This window comes from Chelonia mydas, chromosome 1 (assembly GCF_015237465.2).
Source record: "Chelonia mydas isolate rCheMyd1 chromosome 1, rCheMyd1.pri.v2, whole genome shotgun sequence".
In the NCBI taxonomy this organism is placed as follows: Eukaryota; Metazoa; Chordata; order Testudines; family Cheloniidae; genus Chelonia; species Chelonia mydas.
Window position 1 is genome coordinate 98,053,657 of NC_057849.1, and position 22,459 is coordinate 98,076,115.

The following is a 22,459-nucleotide window of genomic DNA, read 5'->3' on the forward strand; positions in this document are numbered from 1 at the left end:
TGCTTCTCCCAAAATCCATAAATGGGAGCGGTTATGTCCACAGTATGATGAATCCAGTGATATTGCTGAATATTTCATCACCTTTCAGAGACTGTGCACTCTCCATGCAATTCCTGAAGATCAAAAAATCACCACTTTAGTTGCAAAATTGACTGGGAGAGCTCTGGACATATTCCGTAAGATGCCTATTTATGATGCTTCAAACGATGGTAAATTTAAGGAACTGGTTTTGAAACAGTTTCAGATTACACCTGAAACCTACAGGGTTAAATTCAGGAGTCGTAAGAGGGGATCTGGATTGAGTAATGTGGCTTATGTAAATGAAATGAGAGATTTGTTTGGGTGAGGGGAAAAGGCATTACAGGCTTTGAAGAAATGTGTGATTTGGTTACTTAGGAACAGTTCCTGAATATGTGCAGTGATGATGTAAAACAGTATTTGTGGGACAAAAAGGTCAATGCAGTTGGGGAATTAGCTGGGTTTGCAGGCTCTGACGAGCAGTCACAAGCTGCAGTTAAACATAAACCACCGACAGAGGGGTACAGGGTGGGTGGAAAGCAGAATCACCGTTTTACCCCGGGAAAAAGGAGGCTGGGCGTTCACCTCCCCATCCACAGTTACTCGGCCCAAGTCTCCTGTACAAGCAGAGAAGCCCAGAAAGTGCTGTCACTGTAAGTCCACTGAGCACCTGAGGAATAAATGTCCTTGGCTGAGTGGGAACAGGCAGCGTAACTCAAGCTGCTGCTTCTCAGAGCATAGGGGTATCCCAGGTTGCTGCCTCTTTCCACACAGGATTTGTAAAGGTTGCTTCTACACAAACAAGCACTGAGCATGTGCACGCTGTTAAGTTTAATGGCAAAGTGCTCCAAGGATGGAGAGACACTGGTGCAGAAATTTCCGTGGTCGGGGGGACCTGATCCAGGAGAAGGATTTGTTACCAGGAAAAATGGCAGAATTAGAATTGGTGGGAGGTTACAAAGTCCTTGCACCTTTAGCTATGGTACACATGGAAACTGGTGATTTGCAGGCTAAACTGACTGTTGCAGCAGTGACACACAATTTTGCACTGTTTCTACTGGGGAATGATTTTTTTGATGTGGCAGAATCTGTCCCAGGGTTTGTTAGCAGCAAGAAGGACTCTTGTGCTAAAAGCCCCGAGGGGGAAGGCTGAAATCACATGTGCTGCTGGGAGAATAGGAGAGGGTCTCTTTAATTCCTCTTTAAATTCACATAACATGAGAACAAAGATGAAATAAAAAATTAAAAATTAAATTCAGACTATAAGAGCGTTAATATTTCTGTAGTAGTGGAGAATGCAGCTTTGGGGGCAGGGATGGTGCTAACCAGTTCCTGTAGCCCTGGGGCTCAAGGCGTGTCTCTAGGGGAAGGGCTGGATAGAGCCATCTCCTGTTCTGTCTTCCTCGGGGAGAGGGATGTTCCACCTTGTAACAGGGAGGCCTTCCCAGCTGCTGACTGCCAGGAAGTTGCAGGTCAGCAGGGTGGACAGGTCCTTCACTAGGGTGCACAGAGATATGTATCCCAGAGATGGAAGACTGGTGACTGCTGCGGTGGGAACAGACCCCAAGGACTCTGTAGCTGGAAGCAAGCCCAACCTGAGTGAAAGGGGAGGGGGGATTTTGCTGGCCAGTGAAGGGTCTGTCATAGCTGGTAGCTGTGAGCCCACAGCTGGATCAGGGTCACCTTCCTTTTTGGAAGGAGTGTCTGCCTCAGAGGGGAGCCCAGAGAGCAAAGTCCAGAGGGAAGGTGAGGGGGGACAGGAGGGTCTGCCCACCTTTTGTAGTGAGGCTTTTCCCCAGGAGGAGGGTGAAGGATCTGCATCTAAAATGCCAGACCCCTCACCTGTAAATCAGGTTTTTAGGGAAGACTGGGGCTCAGATCTCCTGGAGGGGAGAGTCCACCCCGCTGACTTTTTGGGAACAGAGAGTGGGGTAACCAAGGGAATCTTACCAGTCCAAAGCACTCCATTGAAAAATGTTGTTCCTGCTACCCTTGTGAGAGATAACATTGCCTCTTCAAGGCTGGAAGAAGGAAAACTTTGCATTTGGGAAGCTTCACAAAGGGGTGGGGTCCAACAGAAAGAGATTCCAGAGGGAGGGGCTGAGGGCAGGCATGGTTGCAGTGTACGCTTTTCTTGCCAAAACCTCAAACACATGCCTGAATTGAGCGCCTTCTACAAAGAGGCAGAAGAATCTGTATCTGAGAACCTACCATGGTACACAAAGAGATTGAAAAATGGAATAGACACTGAACAAGCCAAACTGTGAACAAAGTCTGTCTGTCATAAATTGACTGTTAATTTTGTGTCTTTTGCTGCTTCATCTTTGGATCAAGACAACGGAGTTAATACTAGTGGTAAACCCTTTAAAGATGTGGAACCTACCTCATTTATGGAAAAAAACGTTTGTACATGCTAGGGATGGTAACAGACCGTCCCACAAGCATGTTGCTTTTCAGCTTATACCTGTAAACATGCTTAGAGCTTGGCACAGCAGCAGAAGCATAGCAGGCCAACACTGCTGTGTGGAAGGGGAAACTGAGGCACGCTGCCTCATGGCATTGGTGGCTAAATGCCAAGACCCCTACACTTTAACCGATATTGCTACCTGAATACTGTTAGCAATACTGCACCCCAACATGTTTTCAGGCACCCAGGGACCAGGAACCCAGAACTTTGCTAGGACACCTAAGAATGGCATCATAGGGTTTAAAGGTACTGGGAGGGTGTGTGACCAGAGACAAACTGGAATTTTACATGTACTGCCTCTGCCATGGACAGTGTCCAAGACTCCGGCAGTAAGTTCAGGAGGAGGGTGTGACATTGCACTCCATATGTTTGGAAATATGCTTATGAGTGTAAATATAATGTAATTGGAATATGCTTTATGCAAAAGGTCTCTTGTAAGGTATCATTACAAAGCTTATGATCTACTGAGTGTGTTCATCCTATTTGTTTGCATGTATTATTTCTATGTCTGGAGTTAGGAGAATAACATATCAACTTGTATGTCACAGTGATCACTCTCCTTTTAGGTTTATCACATAACATGAGAACAAAGATGAAATAAAAGATTAAAAATTAAATTCAGACTATAAGAGCATTAATATTTCTATATATTATAGTTAATTTGTGACTTTTTTGTTCCAAAGAAGAGAAAAAACAGCCTGGCTAGATTTTAAATTGAAATGAATGATGATAGAACCTTTAACAGTATTTGTAATTCTGTAATAATATTGGCAATCAAACCTCACATTTCATGATATAACCTAATTCCCGGTGAGAAACAGAAATTCTCTTCACTCTCTGCAATGTGCAGCACTGCACAACTGTTTAAACTGGCTAGGTGCATAATGGGGATTTTTCACCTTTCTGAGAGTTTGGAAGTGCCTGTGTCATGCTATGGCAAGTTAAACGGACTAGTCCACTGGTCTGTTATACTGGATAGTGGTCAGTAGATGGCAGCATTTATGTGATCATTAATCCAGGGGTCAGCAAACTTTCAGAAGTGGTGTGCCAAGTCTTCATTTATTCACTCTTTTTAAGGTTTCACGTGCCAGTTATACATTTTAACGTTTTTAGAAGGTCTCTCTCTATAATATATAATTAAACTATTGTTGCATGCAAAGTAAATAAGGTTTTTAAAATGTTTAAGATGCTTCATTTAAAATTTAAATTAAAATACAGATCTTACCAGTTTAGTGTCATCCTTGCCTTGCTTTTCCTTGCTGAGTTTTCCAATGTCTGGCATATATTTGGATACTTTAAGCTGCACACAGTCTTCTGAGTGATCAGTTGTTAACCAGCTTCGAGAGGGACAGAGGACAGATTTCATGTGTGAAAATACCTGTTCACCCAGGTATGTTGCAAACGCAATTTTCTTCAAACAGTTAAATTTCACTGGCAGGGATGTCCAGCAGGTCAGAATAAAGGCCCCATGATCTCTCTCTGTAGCTTTAAGTGCACTCTGCAGATCTCCAATCTTTGATTCCCACAATTCTGAGCTTTTTAACTGAATGAGCTGCATTTCGAAATCTTCAACACCCATCTACTGAAATACAGACAAATCCAAGTTGCTTTCATTGAACTTTTCAGGTTTAATTAGAAAATAAATCGTTGGGCCAAATCACTGGAAATCTTGAAATCTGTCAGAAAATTCTGATTCCAATTCTTGCATGTATATGCCAATCTCGTTGACACTGACAGTGCAATATGTCAATAGCTCTTATGTGTTGGAAATAGTGGAAAGTCGAAGTTCGAATATCCCGAGAAAAAACTGCTAGTTTTACAACAAATGCCTTCCAGGTTTCATAAAGATCCAGAACCATTTTCCCTGCACCCTGCAGACGGAGGTTGAGTTTGTTTAGGTGAGCGGTGATGTCAGTTAGAAACATGAGGTTTACACAGCCATTTGTCATTATCCAGTTCGGGGTAGTTTTGTCCTTTTTCCAACAAAAAGGCCTTGATTGTATCAAAACAGTTTACAAAGCGCACCAAAACCTTGCCATGGCTTAGCCACTGTGACGGGGCAAGGCCAGATGGCTATAGAAAAGTAGTGGGAGATAGATATATTAGCTCCAGGCTAAACAAATCCCTGGTACCAGGATAAGTGAAATGGCAGCTGCTCCAGGTCAATTAAGACACCTGGGGCCAATTAAGAACTTTCCAGAAGGCAGGGAGAAGGCTAGGTTGATTGGGACACCTGAAGCCAATCAGGGGCTGGCTGAAACTAGTTAAAAGCCTTCCAGTCAGTCAGGTGGGTGTGCGTGTCAGGAGCTATGGGAGGAAGTTGCACTGTTGGAGAGGCTGAGTAGTACACACCATATCAGGCACAAGGAAGGAGGCCCTGAGGTAAGGGCGAAGTGGAGCTTGAGGAAGTGAGGGCTGCTGTGGGGGAAGTAGCCCAGGGAATTGTACATGTTTCTAAAAGGTCAGCTACCATAGCTGATACGATTAGGGTCCCTAGGCTGGAGCCCAGAGTAAAGGGTGGGCCCAGGCTCCACCCTCCCCCTTTTGCCCCCGATTAATCACTGAGACTGGGAGACAACAGAGACTGTGCAAGGAAGGATAACTTCTCCTCACCTCCCTCGCTGGCTTATGATGAAAATGGCTCAGTAGACTGTGACCCTTGCCTCTAGAGAGAGAAGGGTTATGTGGAGGGTCACAGTGAGCCTCTGAGGCTAGCGAAATCCGCCAGGAAACGCAGGACCCACAGAGGCAAGGACAGAATTTTGTCACACCACCAAATGTTGCTGTAAAGTGGAATGTCATTATAAGAACTGTCCATCTCTTCTAACAGTACTTGAAACTGTCTGTGAGTCAAATCAGATCGAGCAACAAGGACATTTACAATTTGCACCACTGTATTCATCTCATTATTAAGCTCTGATTTAGAAATTTTAGCACACAGGTTTTCTTGATGGATGATACAGTGAAATTTGACTGTTGGGAGGCCAATTTGATCTTCAAGTAACTTTACAAATCCCTTCTGTTTTCCTACCATGGCAGGAGCATCATCTGTTGTCACACAAAATATTTTTCTGATGTCAACTCTCATTCTTCAAAATGGTTTACAAAAGATTCCGCTATATCTTCCCCCTTTGTTGTGCCATGCAGAGGTTTTAGGCAACAAGGTTCCTCTTGGATTTCATTGGAAGCACAATATCTTGCAACAACTGCCAAACGTGGAACGTCGTTTATATCCACGCTCTCATCAACGGCAACACTAAATGCTGCTTTGTCTTTGAATATAATTGTCTGCTTTTCGTTAATGTTTTCTGCCATTTCGCTTACGCGTATCTCAACTGTTCTGTCAGAGACAGGCAGTTCTTTTTTTCTAGATATGCATCTTTATTTGGAAAATCATTGAACAAAACCTCCAAACTGCTGAGAAAAACTTTATATATTCCCCATCTGTAAACAGCTTTCCAATTTTTCAATGCACTGTGCAATCTTGTAACTTCCTTCTGTGGCTTGATTTTTAACTTACACTTAAGCATTTAACAACACTGCTTTGCATCTCATATCCTGCCACTGCCTTTTTGATCAGTCTTGTCTGCTTAATCAAGAAAGGTTTTCCTCGTGCTTCGTTTGAAAATGTCGTCAAACACTTGATGTGGGACAAACAACACTTTCACAACAGAAAGCACAAACAGCATGGTCCTTCTTTTGAATAAATCCAAATTTGTCTGTCCAAGAAGGCTGAAATGAACGGACATCTAACTTTGCTTTCTTAGGAGCTGACATTTTGTCAAATGTACCCCTCAACTTACAGTGGGGGGAAAAATTGCGACAGACGGCACGCACAACGTCAAATGCAATGCGCTGTTCCACGTGATGTGATAGTGATATAAGCAGCAAATCAGGACTTAAAAATATCCCAGTACAATGGCACTGGAACAGTTTTCAAGGTGGGCTACTAAGCTGTGCCCCCTCTTGCCCCTGTCTGCACCCCTCACTGCCCCAGGCTGGGGCCAGTGGGCCACAGCTGGGGGTGGCTGCAGAGCCCCGGGCCGAGACCAGGAGCAGAGCCCCGGGCTGGCGGCCGGGACCCCACTGTGACTGTGCTCCCCATAAGGCTTTATGGAGATATGCTTATGAATGTATATATGACATAACTAGAATATGTTTTATGCTACATATGCCATGTAACATATCTCTGTAAAGGTTATGATCTACTGAAACTATTAATCCTATTTGTATGCATGTGTCATTTTTGTATTCGAAGTTATGAATATTGGCTGTGTACTGGCTTGATTTTTAAGTAACCTTTGTAAAGCATTTGGTCAGCTTCTTGAGAAAGGAATGTGCAAATCAAGAAGCACTTAAAGTACAATGGATCTTGGAATGCTCCAGTCCACATAAGAAGTCTTCCTGGAGACATTCAAGATACTATGTGAGCAATGGCTTCTGCCTGTAAAAACTGTGAGTTATGCATGGGCATGTGACTTGCCCAGGTGACTCCAGAACTCCATCTTGGAGCTGGACTTTGCATAGGAGAGAGGAGGGGGTCTTCACCCACAAGAGACAGTCTATTTAAGCCCATGGAAGACCCCTCCATTTTGTCTTCAGCTGGCTAAGAAGATAGTCTCTCCAACCCCAAGGATACCTGAAAGAAACTGGAACAAAGGACAGTAACTACAGGGGTGTGAGTGCTTGCTGGACCCAGACTAGAAGGAGGCTAGTCTGTAAAAGAGAGCTTACTGGAACTGGTGAGGTTTTTATCTGTATTCAGTTTGATTAGACATAGACTTGCGGGTTTTATTTTATTTTGCTTGGTAATTCACTTTGTTCTGTCTGTTACTACTTGGAACCACTTAAATCCTACTTTCTGCATTTAATAAAACCACTTTTTACTTATTAATTAACTCAGAGTATGGGACGGCAAACAGCTGTGCATATCTCTCTATCAGTGTTATAGAGGGCAAACAATTTATGAGTTTACCCTGTATAAGCTTTATACAGGGTAAAACGGATTTGACCCCATTGGGAGTTGGGCATCTGAGTGTCAAGGACAGGAATACTTCTGTAAACTGCATTCAGTTAAGCCTACAGCTGTTAGATGACGTGGTTCAGGCCTGGTCTGGGTTAGCAGCAGGCTAGCGGGTCTGGCTCAAACTAGGCAGGGCACTGAAGTCCTAAGCTGCCAGGGCAGGAAAGCAGGAGCAGAAGTACTCTTGGCACATCAGATGGCAGCTCCCAGGGGGTTTCTGTGATCCAACCCGTCACACCCACGATGGCAGCAGAGTCCCCGGGACTGGTGGTCGGGACCCAGGGGTGGCAGTGGGCTGAGCAGGGGGCTGGCGGTAGGACCCTGGGACCAGTGGCCGGGACAGTGTGAGTGCCACTCAAAATCATCTCATGTGCCACCTTTGGCACATGTGCCATAGATTGCTGACCCCTGCTCTAACCTTTCACTGAAAGGGAAAATTTTTCACTGAGCTGAATGAAATACCCTTAGACATATGCTGTGTGGTATTAAGCATACTTCGTTTTACTAAATTGAGATTGCACATATTAGCTGCAAATCATTAATAATAAAATCAGCTAACTTCCTCTCACCAATGTAATAAATACTCCAGTTTTTTGGTTTTTATTTTAAAATATGGGCTTAGTTTGCTGAAGTATGTACAGGTATTCGCTGCTCAAAAATGTACTGCAGATTCAAGATTGACTGGCAGTGCCTTGTACCCTTGTAGCATGTGAAATGCACCTATACTTAAACCTCTGAAAACTAGGAAATATAGATTTAAGGTAATGTCTATCACACCACACTTGCACACAACCTTAATTTGCCCCCCTAGAGTTAGCAGTTGCCACAGGAACTAAATCAACCCTGACATCTCTCTAAAATAACCTACCAGTTTCTGTATTATGTTCAACAAAATGCTATGTCATTATTCCTCTTCATACACTCCTGCTGACTCTGTGGACTCTCCCTCTGTTAGGTGTACATGTGCTGATCCAGAGATTAGTTGCAGCAAGGTACCAGAGCTCACAGTACCATCTGAGGAGAGGTGCAGTTGCTGCTAGAAGGATCAGGGATCCCTTTTTTCTTTGCTGTGCTATGTTGGAGGCTTGAGTAGGTAAACATAATTGCCTCTCTTGGTTCTAAAAATCTAAGGGTATGTCTTCATAGCAAAAGATCTGCACAGGCTAGCCCACCTGAGCTAGCCTGAATACAGCTAGCTAGAGAGGGTAACAATAGCAGTGAAGACCAGGGGCATGCAGGCCTCAGGTAGTACCAGCCCGGCACAGACCCTGGGTATGTACTTGGCTCGCTAGCCTGCTCTGAAGCCTGCACTGTCCTCACTGCTATTGTTACCTGCGCTAGCTGGATTCAAGCTAACTTAGGTAGGCTAGTCCGTGCACAGTTTTTAACAGAGGAAGTATGAAAGTTTCAAATAGTCTATAGGGTTACTGGGATGCTAGTATGGCTGTGACAGTGACCTTCCCATGCTCACATGTCACTAGGCATGTCCAGAATTAAATGGAATATAAGAGTGCTTCACCTCTTTCTTACACTCTTGGTACTGCCATTGACATAGAGATGCACCCTCTCTGTCTTCTATGCTGCACTGTTGCTCTTTTCAGAGAAGCCACCATGTTAGTCTGTATTCACAAAAAGAAAAGGAGTACTTGTGGCACCTTAGAGACCAACCAATTTATTTGAGCATAAGCTTTCGTGAGCTACAGTTCACTTCGTCGGATGCATAAAGTGAAAATACAGTGAGGAGATTTATATACACACAGACCATGCAAAAATGGATGTTTACCATACACATTGTAAGGAGAGTGATCACTTAAGATGAGCTAATACCAGCAGGAGAGTGGGGTGGGGTGAGAGAAAACCTTTTGAAGTGATAATCAACGTGGGCCATTTCCAGCACATTTCCAGGAGTTAACAAGAACGTCTGAGGAACAGTGCACCCATAACTATTTTACATTTGGGGACAATGTATACCTTCAAATCAGCGGCACTGCTATGGGTACCCGCATGGCCCCACAGTATGCCAACATTTTTATGGCTGACATAGAACAACACTTCCTCAGCTCTCATCCCCTAATGCCCCTACTCTATTTGTGCTATATTGATGACATCTTCATCATCTGGACCCATGGAAAAGAAGCCCTTGAGGAATTCCACCATGATGTCAACAATTTCCATCCCACCATCAACCTCAGCCTGGACCAGTCCACACAAGAGATCCACTTCCTGGACACTACAGTGCTTATAAGCGATGGTCACATAAACACCACCCTGTACCGGAAACCTACTGACCGCTATTCCTACCTACATGCCTCCAGCTTTCATCCAGACCACACCACACTTGTCTACAGCCAAGCTCTACGGTACAACCGCATTTGCTCCAACCCGACAGACAGAGACGCACACCTACAAGATCTCTATCAAGCATTCTTACAACTACAGTACCCACCTGCTGAAGTGAAGAAACAGATTGACAGAGCCAGAAGAGTACCCAGAAATCACCTACTACAGGACAGGCCCAACAAAGAAAATAACAGAATGCCACTAGCCGTCACCTTCAGCCCGCAACTAAAACCTCTCCAACGCATTATCAAGGATCTACAACCTATCCTGAAGGATGACCCATCACTATCACAAATCTTGGAAGACAGACCAGTCCTTGCCTTCAGACAGCTCCCCAACCTGAAGCAAGTACTCACCAGCAACCACGCACCACACAACAGAACCACTAACCCAGGAACCTATCCTTGCAACAAAGCCAGTTGCCAACTGTGTCCACATATCTATTCAGGGGACACCATCATAGGGCCTAATCAATTCAGCCACACTATCAGAGGCTCGTTCACCTGCACATCTACCAATATGATATATGCCATCATGTGCCGGCAATGCCCCTCTGCCATGTACATTGGTCAAACTGGACAGTCTCTACGTAAAAGAATCAATGGACACAAATCAGATGTCAAGAATTATAACATTCATAAACCAGTCGGAGAACACTTCAATCTCTCTGGTCACTCGATTTCTGATCTAAAAGTGATTATCCTTCAACAAAAAAACTTTGAAAACAGACTCCAACGAGAGACTGCTGAATTGGAATTAATTTGCAAATTGGATACAATTAACTTAGCCTTGAATAGAGCCTGGGAGTGGTTGAGTCATTATACAAAGTAAAACTATTTCCCCTTGTTTATTCCTCCCCCGCCCCCGCGCCCGCAAATGTGCTGGAAATGGCCCACCTTGATTATCACTTCAAAAGGTTTTCTCTCACCCCACCCCATTCTCCTGCTGGTAGTAGCTCATCTTAAGTGATCACTCTCCTTACAATGTGTATGGTAAACATCCATTTTTGCATGGTCTATGTGTATATAAATCTCTTCACTGTATTTTCCACTTTATGCATCCGATGAAGTGAGCTGTAGCTCACGAAAGCTTATGCACAAATAAATTGGTTAGTCTCTAAGGTGCCACAAGTACTCCTTTTCTTACTGTTGCTCTTGGAAGTTCCAGCATTTTGGTGACCCATATCACTATGCACTACAACAGTGGTTCTAAACCAGTGGTTCTCAGGGGTCCACCAAACATAGGGTGACCAGATGTCCCGATTTTGATAATGATCACATAAATGCTGCCACCTACTGATCACTATTCAGTATAACAAGCTAGTGGAATAGTCTGTTTAATTTGCCATAACACAATGCAGGCACGTGAAAAATCCCCGTTATGCACCTAGCCAGTTTAAACAGTTGTGCAGTGCTGCACATTGCAGAGAGTGAAGAGAATTTCTGTTTCTCACCGGGAATTAGGTTATATCATGAAATGTGAGGTTTGATTGCCAATATTATTACAGAATTACAAATACTGTTAAAGGTTCTAACATCATTCATTTCAATTTAAAAGCTAACCAGGCTGTTTTTTTCTCTCTTTTGGCACAAAAAAGTCACAAATTAACTATGATATATAGAAATATTAACGCTCTTATAGTCTGAATTTAATTTTTAATCTTTAATTTCATAGTCTTTGTTCTCATATTATGTGATAAAACTAAAAGGAAAGTGATCATTGTGACATACTGGGGCACAATCCAGACTAATGGGTAGCTGTGTCACTCCTGCCCTTTACAATGCCTTGCTGCTGTAGCCTCCAACTGGATTGCTCACAAACAGCCTCCAGCATATAAATCACTCCCAAAGATGTCTGTGTGTGCTGCAGCCAGCCAGCCACACCTTGGCTCTTACCAGCCTTAGTTATGCTACAGGGTGACCCCAATACACCCCTAGTCCCAGATCTTCACCCAGAAGTGTATGTATTTGTACAACTCAGTCCTCTCCTGGACAGTACAAATATGTTAAGTCCAATGTTCCCTCTAATTTTTTACATCCATGTGTGGAATTAATTTTATGTGCCCGCATATGGCGGTGATGTGTGGTGGGGGTGAAGCTGAGTGGTTCAGCGTGTGGGAGGGGGCTTGGTGCGGGGAGGTGAGGGCTGTGGCTGGGGGTGCAAGCTCTGGGGTGGGGCTGGGGATGAGGGGTTCAGGATGTGGGAGGGGGCTCCAGGCTGGTGCAGAGGGGTGTGGGGGTGAGGGCTCCGGCTGGGGGTGCAGGCTGGTCTGGGGCTGCAGTGGGGAGAGAGGACTTCCCCCCCATACCTCCCCCCCCGTTCTCTCTCGACACAGCAGCCAGGGCCCGGGGGAGAGCCCCTGGATTAGATAAAATAATAAAACAAGTTTATTAACTACAATGAGAGAGATTTTAAGTGAGTGTAAATAAGAAATGGTTACAAGAAAAGTAAAGATTAAATGCAACTAATTAAATGCAACAAGATTAAATGTAGCTAAGTTAACAAACTATATTAGATTCAAAGCAAAGTTTTCTCACCAGTCTTACTGACCAAACTCTTTAGGTCAGGATCCCTCCTCCAGAGTCCAACAGCTGCTTCCTTTGTCTTTTTCAGGTGCAGAGAATGCAGTGGGCAGAAAGAGGAGGTGTGTGTGAGACTGCCCCTTTTTGTAGTCCTGTCCCCCCTTTGAGAAGCATTTTCAGCTGGGAGCAAGGTGACAGGCAGGCTGTGTGGAAGGAAACTCCCTGATGCTTCTTTGCTAAAAAGTAGATTTTTTTTTTTGTCTCCTACCCCCTTTCTTGCCAAAGAATGGCCACTTAGCAGGTAATGGTCCATCAGCGTTGTTTACACCTGGCTGAGACATCAGTTTGCCCTTTGTCTTTGAGGAACTGGTTTGGCCACTCCCCAAACTTATCTGGAAAACATACTTTTAGTCATGATCTCAGTTTATGTTTATAACTTCACATATAATGTTGCTGTGTGCATTTTGCTATTATATTATTGTTCAGCAACTTATGAGTTTTTAAATATCTCACAGAGTATACCTTGTACAAACATTATTACAATAGTCTGTAAGTTGTGAATGCAGGGGTGTATTCTGTTGCAGTCACTTTTTCACTGTACCTCAGTCAAGTCAACTCTTCCTTGTCAAGCTTAATAATCCTACTTTTTATACAGTCATATGGAAGGTCCACTGTACTTGTAACCAGTTATCAAGTCCCTACTGTATGTCCCTCAAGGTGATGCAAACAAAACTGGACACAGTACAGTGACAACTCTTATGACTTTTTTTTCCTTTTGCCAAAAGCTTTGTAATAAATTGGCTCCTTGAAAGAGGAGAAAACATACCTGGCAAGAGAGTCTTTTCACTTTGGGGAATGGTAAGGAAGGCTTCTCTTTTTCACTTGCTGTTATAGTGGATTTCTAGAAGGCCATATTTTCAGTTCAGCTGCGGGTTAGTTGTAAGGAGACTAGCTTTTCTTGCTGGTAGTAAGCCTGGAGACAGGGATTTTTCCTTCTCTTCCTCTGTGGGGAAGTGTAGTAACCTTGTTTGTTCTTCATGCATAGCCAGAGCAGAGGAAGATTGGGAGGTGGAAATCCCCTTGGAATGCAGAAGGAAATCCTCAGTTCACTTTCAAAGGCTTGGGATAAACTTTTCTGAAAAGATGATAGTTTTAGATTTTTTTTTGTTTAAACTTGCCTTAATGTTGATGGTGCCCTCTATCATCTTATGTTTGAGGAAAAATAGCACAATTAAAATAAGTGCCCCATGCTGAAGTCAAGAATTGCATCATGCTGACAAGTTTCTCTTTGGTGTTCACTGATCTGTCTACCTTCTTGTTTAGAATCTGATATCCTTGGATGAAGCAGGTACATCATTTCTCTCATCTCATGGTCCTCACAGACTGAGCTTTCTAAATGTCTCCTGACTGAATTCCTTACCACTACTCCTTCCCTCTTCCAAATTACACAGTACTGCTAGGTACCTGTTCTTGGGGAAGAACTCCTCAGAGCAGGAGTAACAATAGTCTTCCCATTCAGCTCCTGTGTTTACCATATTTTTGTAAAATAAATGTGGCTGCTTTACAGAATGCGAAGCAGTTGATTGGATGACTTCATAAATAAGTTATTGAATAGCTAACTCTGGAGCACACAAGAGGAGAGACTACTCTTGACTTACCTATGTAATAGACAAAAGTTGGTTCAAGAAGTAACTTTTGTTTAACTGCTTAATAACAGTGAGTTCAGTGGAGCTCCAGGTAGGAGTAGTTGTATGACTGGGGCTTTAATGAGCAAATAGCTAAAGACAGGTGACAAAGAACAAAGTTATTAAGTATATGAGAAGCAGCTAGCAAGATAGCAGGTCCACTAGACTATTAGGAAATTTGAAACCTGTCCTTCAAGTCTTTAAACTACTGCATCCGATGAAGTGAGCTGTAGCTCACGAAAGCTTATGCTCAAATAAATTGGTTAGTCTCTAAGGTGCCACAAGTACTCCTTTTCTTTTTGATCAGGAAGGGAATTTGAAGACTCAGTGTATGTGTAAGTAACAAGGCCTTTTAATGTTTATTTTGTTCATTATTTTTGCTTGATTTGTTTTTATGCTCACAGTTATATCTCTAAAAAAAATGAACACATACTTTTTGAGAAGTCATCACTTTGTTCAGACAACTTCTATTTTGATATTTGACGACAAAGAATAGCTCTGCGATGGACTTTTATGATGAAGACAGTTGCAAAGAAATCACCGAGCTGCTCTGCAACATCCTTATTTTTCTTGTTTGAAGTTGCAGAGGAGCCAAATGATTTTGTTGCAACAGTCTCCGGGACTGCAGAGCTGTTAGTTGTTGGCTTTAAAAAAAAAGTTTCTTTTTTTAAAGATAGATAAAGATAGATAAAGATAGAAAAAGAGAAGATATTTTATTTGAAAAAACATGATGCTACAAAAAAGCTGTTAATTTTCCATTGCACATATAACAGTAAGTGTAAAACCAAACCCACACTGTACAAAAACAACTTTAATAGGAACAAGAATTTGCAGTATTAAATTTGTAAATTATCTTTATGAACAGTAGTTCAGAGTTTTCAGTTTCATTTTATGGTAATATGGAATATCTCCTTGGTTATAATGTAGTAAGTAATGAGGACTGGATTGTATTCATCCAAGAGTTACGAATATATTTTAAGAATGAAGTGACTTAGCTATCAAAAATAATGCATAAAATATCATTTATTGTATTGCAGGACTCGAGGATAGATAAATACATTATGTTGCAAAAATGCTCTGTGATGATCCTGCAAATTGCAGATCAGTGAGTCTTATATGGGTAAAAAGTACCAAGTTGTATGTAGGATGATAAAGTGATGATACATCATGATAAAGTGCCAGATTGTACAAAACACAACAGCGTATCTGTTTAGTGACACAGTTTACCAAGAAGATGTCTTCCTGTTGCTTCGCTTTGTACTAGTGTCTTATTTAATGAAGAGTAGGAATAAATAGTCTATTATTCAGTTTGGCAAAAGGTTAACAGGTGATTGCACCAATGAACTGTAATAAGATGTTTGCTGTTCAGTATATTTATTAGTGATCTGGAAAAGGGGTGAACGGGAAGGTAGCAGAATTTCATGTTGACAAAATTATTTAGTTATTGAAAGACAAGAGAAGATTGTGAGGAATTTAAGAAAGTTAAGTGAATGGGCAGAATGTTGGATTAAATTTATTGTTAGCAAATGCTAAGTGATATATACTGAAATAAATTATGTGAACTAGGGATGTTGATTAATCGCAGTTAACTCATGTGATTAACTCAAAAAAATTAATCGGGATTAATTGCACTGTTAAACAATAAAACACCAATTGAAATGTATTAAATATTTTGGATGTTTTTCTACATTTTCATATATATTGTATTTTGTGTAATTGAAATCAAAGTGTATATTATTTTTGATTATCATTTTTACACTGCAAATATTTGTAAACAAAAGAAATTGTATTTTTTAATTCACCTCATACAAGTACTGTAGTGTAATCTCTTTGTCGTGAAAGTGCAGTTTACAATGTAGATTTTTTTTTTGTTACATAACTGCACTCAAAGACAAAACAATGTAAAACTTCAGAGCCTACACGTCCACTCAGTCCTACTTCTTGTTCAGCCAATCGCTAAGACAAACAAGTTTGTTTACATTTACAGGAGATACAATGTCATTATTTACAATGTCACCAGAAAGTAAGAACAGGGATTTGCATGGCACTTCTGTAGCCGGCATTGCAAGGTATTTATGTGCCAGATATGTTAAACATGCACATGCCGCTTCATGCTTCGGCCACCATTCCAGAGGACATGCTTCCATGCTGATGACGCTCGTTTAAAAAATAACGTGTTAATTAAATTTGTGACTGAACTCCTTGGGGGAGAATTGTATGTCCCCCGTTCTGTTTTACTCACATTCTGCCATATATTTCATGTTATAGCAGTCTCAGATGATGACCCAGCACATGTTCATTTTAAGAACACTTTCACTGCAGATTTGACAAAACGCAAGGTACCAGTGTGAGATTTCTAAAGATAGCTACAGTACTTGATCCAAGTTTTAAGAATCTGAAGTGCCTTCCAAAATCTGAGAGGGACAACATGTGGAGCATGCTTTCAGAAGTCTTAAAAGAGCAACACTCCTGTGTGGAAACCACAGAACCCGAACCACCAAAAATGAAAATCAGCCTTCTTCTGGTGGCTCAGATAATGAAAATGAACATGTGTCGGTCCACACTGCTTTGGATCGTTATCAAGCAGAACCCGTCATCAGTATGACGCATGTCCCCTGGAATGGTAATTGAAGCATGAAGGGACATACGAATCTTTAGAGCATCTGGCCCATAAATATCTTGCGATGCCAGCTAGAACAGTGCCATGAGAATATCTGTTCTCACTGTCAGGTGACATTGTAAACAAGAAACAGTCAGCAATATCTCGTGCAAAATGTAAACAAATTTGTTTGTCTGAGTGATTGGCTGAACAAGAAGTAGGACTGAGTGGACTAGCAGGCTCTAAAATTTTACATTGTTTTATTTTTGAATGTAGGGTTTTTTTACATAATTCTACATTTGTAAGTTCAACTTTCATCATAAAGAGATTGCACTACACTACTTTCTTTTGTTTTTTTACAGTGCAAATACTTGTAATAAAAAATAAATATAATATGAGCACTACACTTTGTATTCTGTGTTGTAATTGAAATCAATATATTTGAAAATGTAGAAAACATACACAAATATTGAAATGGTATTCTATTGTTGTTTAACAGTGTAATTAATCGCATGATTAATCACAATTAATTATTTTAATTACATGATTAATCTTGATTAATTTTTTTAATCGCTTGACAGCCCTAATTTGAACCTGTCATACTCTAATATAACTTTAACCTCTCTGGGTGAGTCATTGTCAGTCAAAATGTCTGCTGTGTAGAAAGCGGTGTCAAAGTAACCATACGAGATGTTAGGCTGCATTAAGAAAAAGATAAACAAATGTTTTCCAATCTACGTGTTGGGACCCCATGGAGATCACTGAGGGCTTTGAAGAGGGGTTGGGAAGTTTAAATTCCATTTTTACAATAATCAGAAGCATAGCATTGTATTGTGGTATGGATGTGGAGGAGCACATGCTGTATAGTTGTGTAGGGGGGATAGAATGAATGTAGCAGGGCGGAGTGGTGGAGCACTTCTTGCATAACAGAGAATTGAATGAAAGAGGGAAAAGGCAGAATACATGAACATCAAAAGTAGAGCTGTGAGAACAATTAATTTTTTGGTTTGCTGGGCAAACTGGAAAAAAAGTAGGTCTGTGTTAAACAAAATGTTTCATGTTTTATTTTTTTAAACCAATTTTTAAAAAATAGAAATTGAAGTACAATTTCAGATTGAAAAATGGAAACATTTAATTTTGAAAATGTCAGAACTAAAAGTTTTAAATGTTTTTGGATTTTTTTAACTGAAACATTTTAGTGAATTTAACACAAATTCACAAATGTTTTGGTCAACACAAATCTGATTTTTTCAGCAAAAAGAACTGTCTGAAAAATTTCACCCAGCTTTAATCACAGGGGGTTTGCTGAGCTGTCATATTCTAGACTGACAGTCATATCTAAAATTCAGAGAGGACTCTCCTAGATTAATAATTTATAGCCCTCGCCACTTCAGTTTCCATACTATATTTTCTACTCCTGGGGGAATTCTGCACCACTGCACAAGCAGAGAATTAATGCCCCTGCAGATTTCCGCGCCCCCCCCCCCCCAATAATTGATTCTGACAGGAAGGCGAAGGGAAGCCTCAAGAGGGGTCACGCCGCAATTACGCCTTTTGCCCACCAGGGACTGATGTGGCGCCAGAAGAGAGGGCAGCTGGCTCATGGGCTGGAGCAGCCAGCCATGGAGAGGGAGAGGGCAGAGGCTGCCTTCCTCACAGCACTCTGCCTGTGCAGCCAGGTGGGGGGGGCACAGGATATGTGAGGGACAGAGTGGGGCACACGGAGCTGTTTTGGGTTCTCACAGACTGGGGTTCAGAAGGGCTAGTGGGAGGGGGACAGACTGGGGAAGAGGCACAGGAACTAATGGGGTGACAACATTGAACGAGGCAGTGAATGGGAATGGGGGTGCAGGGTCACATGGGGACAGGGGAGAATGGGGGTGCAGGGCTACCTCGGGACATGTGCTGCTGTGCCTGACTGAATGGGAGAGGATAGGGATTAGCCACTCTCCTGAACACCTAACAATCCCCCCCCCCCCCCAAAAAAAAAAAAAACTTGTTCCATACTTCTCCCACCCACACCCAACAACCCTCCGAGTTTGCTCCCAGGCTCCTTCCCAGCAATTACTTCCATTTCCCTTATCTCCTCCATTACCCCTGACTCCCCCAAGCCTTTGCACTGCTTCTGAGAGGTGCAGGAAATACATTTCTGTATTGTAGTTTAAATGAATTATTACTCAAAGTTCTGTGTTAATATGCTTAGTAAGGAATCTATTTGTCAAAAAACATTTCCTGAATCTTTTTTGTTGTCTATATTGTTACAGACATAGTTGCTGACAGGTATTTTGAAATAACTTACCAAAATAATTGAAACTGGTGTGATTATATTGTGTTATTTTCACAAATAAAATATGGAGACTTTTTAATTTTTTGGTGCAGAATTCCCCCAGGAGTAATTTGCTTTTTATTTAGTAGAGTAGAAAGTACCAAGCACTTCGTTATTAGAGATCTACAAAATAAGGACAATCATTCAGAGCAGGGAGAGATTGGGATAGGTGAGAAAGAAGAAATCTGCAGAAGGATGAATGTCTGGAGTCATTATTATTATATTATAAAGAACTTATTTAGTTCTTTATGGAGGTGAACTATATGCCTTTTTGCACCAGCTTTGCTAAATTTGGCCTAAGGTCTTAACCTTTTTTTTTTTATATATATATAGTAGATATGAGCCAATAAAAGGGTTCCATGTATTTGGACGGTTATAAAGGGTTATAAATCTTGCTACCTACAATAGCTATATCAATGCTTATGCCTTAGGATATAAATGAATCAAGAACTACTTGGGATTAGGAAGAAAATACTCCTAAGGGGAAAATTCCTATATTATGAGGCATCCCTCATCTTCCTTTGAATCATTTAGTACTTACCACTGTTTAAAGCAGGATAGCAGACTAGATGTCATGATCTGGCATGGCAATTCTCATATTCCTAGCTGTCATGTTCCGTTGTAATGATGCATGACCTCCAGTTTGTGAGGAAATAAAAGTGTTATGGAAAGATGATATACAGCCTTAAGGGAAAACTTTGCATATATGAACTTTTAAAAAAGGAATGCTAATTTGGAGAAAAAAAATCAAGCTAATGATTATCTTTTCCCACACTTTTTCTGCAAAAATTAGAGTACAAGTTCATCAGCTGAAGTTAAAATATTGTGTATTGATATATTATTCCAGGTAAACACTGACATCTAAAAATGTTTTAGTTAGTCAAGTTTGTTCTCTCCCCTCATGCTCATTTTTTGGGGAGGTGGAGGAGTGGGGAATGTGCCTCCCTGCTGTTAAAATTTAAACCACAGGATTATCATAGTGGATAAGCAGAGAGATTTACAGCAGAAGCAAAATGTAAGTTATTAAACAGGACAATAGATCCCTTTATGACTCCAATTCTTTCAAAAGATTAGGCTGAACTAATTGTTGCCCACGTTAACCCAGGTAGTCACAGCAGTTGGTCACAATCATTATTTCAGTTACACACACTATTTTTGTAACTCTAATAGGTTTGTAGTTAGTGGAGCTGTGTGACATTTGGGGTTTTGATTATCATCCAGAGTTAGATACACAAAACCACAAAGTGAAATACTACTAAAATTGCTTGTTTCACCTTTTATTTGGGGTGTCAAAATCGTGCATTACTGGATGCATCCGATGAAGTGAGCTGTAGCTCACGAAAGCTTATGCTCAAATAAATGTTAGTCTCTAAGGTGCCACAAGTCCTCCTTTTCTTTGTATGTTGGTTGCTATCCTCTTCCTTGTTCCAAACAGGCATTGGAATCTGTTTACTTTTTTACTGTTTTCTTGCAACCATTTCTTTTCCAGACAACTTCAGAGGGCCGTCTGCTGCCCTCTGATACCTCCTGAGGCTTTGGGGGTTCACTCCTCTGTTCCCCACACTCTGCAGTGTGCCGGCAACGTCACTTTTTTCCTCTTTTCTCACTTCACTAAATCCTTAGAAACTGTCTCCAAAAGAGTATGCTACCTGCCTGAATCCTGCTCCCTCCCCATATTCTTCAATAGTAGAATGCTAAACAAAAAAAGATTACAGTAAACAAGTGGCAAGGGTTCTGTCTGTTCCTCCTGTGCAGTAATATTTTGTAGCCCTCCTCCTCGGTTTGTAATGTGGCCTGCTGCTACTCCTCAATATTATTTCCATTTAAAATGCCCTCTGTCTGGCCTCTGTTACTGCAAAGTGAGTGAAGGTTCAGCCAGCAGCAATGGACCAGTAGATGGAGAAACAGACAGTAACTCATACCCAGCACTTCCAAAGGAGAGGGGCTAATCAGGTTAAAGCTTGGAGGGGTGATGTTGTGAAAATAAGCAATACAATATGTTTCAAGCAAATATGTTTAAAACTGTGGAAGTGCACTTGCTTCCTGTTCTTGTCTACTACTACTGCAAAGTGACATCTTGATCTTTGTGCTGTTCTGAGAAACAATTTCGAAACACAGACCGCATCTCATTGCTGTTGTAACCTTAGCAACTCTTATAAATCACATAAGTTATCCAATAAAGACTCCCCTCAACCTAGATAATTCATTTAAAACTGAACATTGATTAACACCTGTTTTTTTCCATAAAGACCTTAGAGGAAAGTCCAAATGAAGATAGAATTTAGCAACCCCAGTTTAAATGAATTACAGTAATGTTTTTACCTGTAACAAAAAATAAGTCATTAACATTTGTAGAATTGCAATTCTGATCATTAGTAACTTGATTATATACTAAATCATGGTTAAGAGTAATTAAAGATGTCATTTATTACATTAATGAAGTGAATCATATAAAATATCTTATTATGCCAATACATTCACATGGCTTCATTCTTTTCTCATTTATACTGGTATGAAACTAGAATTACTCCTGATTCTCACCAACGTGAGAGGAGTATCAGGATTTGAGTTTATTGGCATAGTCAAGTTTTCAGATAGCAACATGAAATGGAAATTACAGTGGAGGATGTATACGTCTCATAATATTAGTTCTTTCTGCAGCATTTGATAAATTGACCAGAGTATATTGTTTTGCTTTGGAGACATAGCAAAGGTTAATATGATTACTCCTGCACTGGGTGATATCCTTCCTTTCAGGCCACATTGTGAATGTGATGGGCAAAGTCTTGTCTCCAACAGACCACTTGGCAGACTCTATTTGATCACTTATCTTGTTCTTTGTCTATAGTGAAGCTGCTAGGAGAGGTCATGAGACATTGTCTCAACAGTCAGCAATATGCACATGACACCAGCCTCTGTTTTACTTGCATTGCTGATAGCAGTGTTACATAACTATTCTCGTGCCCGGCCAAGATTAGCAAGTGGATAAAGGCTGGCTGAAGCTAAATCAAATCAAGACAGAGATGATTTTGATGGAACGAGGGATGCCTTTTGAAGAGCTGGAAAACTGTAGCATCTTATGTTTTTGAAGGAGTCTGCCCTCAGATTACCAAATAGTTTTGTTCTCTGGGAATTCTCTTAGGCTCCTCATTCTTTCTGGACATGCACAGAGTTAAGTTTGCCATCTGTGGCTGGTAATAAGGCTTACACCCCTTGCTTTCTGTTACTGACCTGGCAAGTGATCCATGCCTTTGTAGCTTCTAGACTAGATTACTACAGCTCACTGTATTTAGGAATTAGTACACTACTGTTAAAGCTCTACCTGATCCAAAACACAGCACAGCCCACCTCAGCAGCAGTAGCTGCTAAGAACACATCACCATTGACTCCCCATAGGACATTAGGTACGTTTAAAGATGACAAATGTGATTTTAAGGCCCTCCGGGCATTTAACTAAACCACTTAAAAGAGTGATGCCT

The 22,459-nt window shown here is 41.3% G+C and overlaps 1 protein-coding gene across 4 annotated transcripts in view; it reads left to right on the forward strand.

Annotated features, from left to right (window-relative positions):
* The window catches only part of UBAC2 (UBA domain containing 2), a 162,665-nt gene that overhangs the window by 55,742 nt on the left and 84,464 nt on the right, over positions 1-22,459 (forward strand). Inside the window, exon 5 of one of the 4 annotated variants that reach the window (XM_037896392.2) lies at positions 12,462-12,492. The exons of the other annotated variants lie outside the window; for them this stretch is intronic. Coding sequence (XP_037752320.1) covers positions 12,462-12,492 — 31 coding nt within the window. The remainder of the gene's footprint in view (positions 1-12,461; positions 12,493-22,459) is intronic. 4 annotated transcript variants of the gene reach the window in all.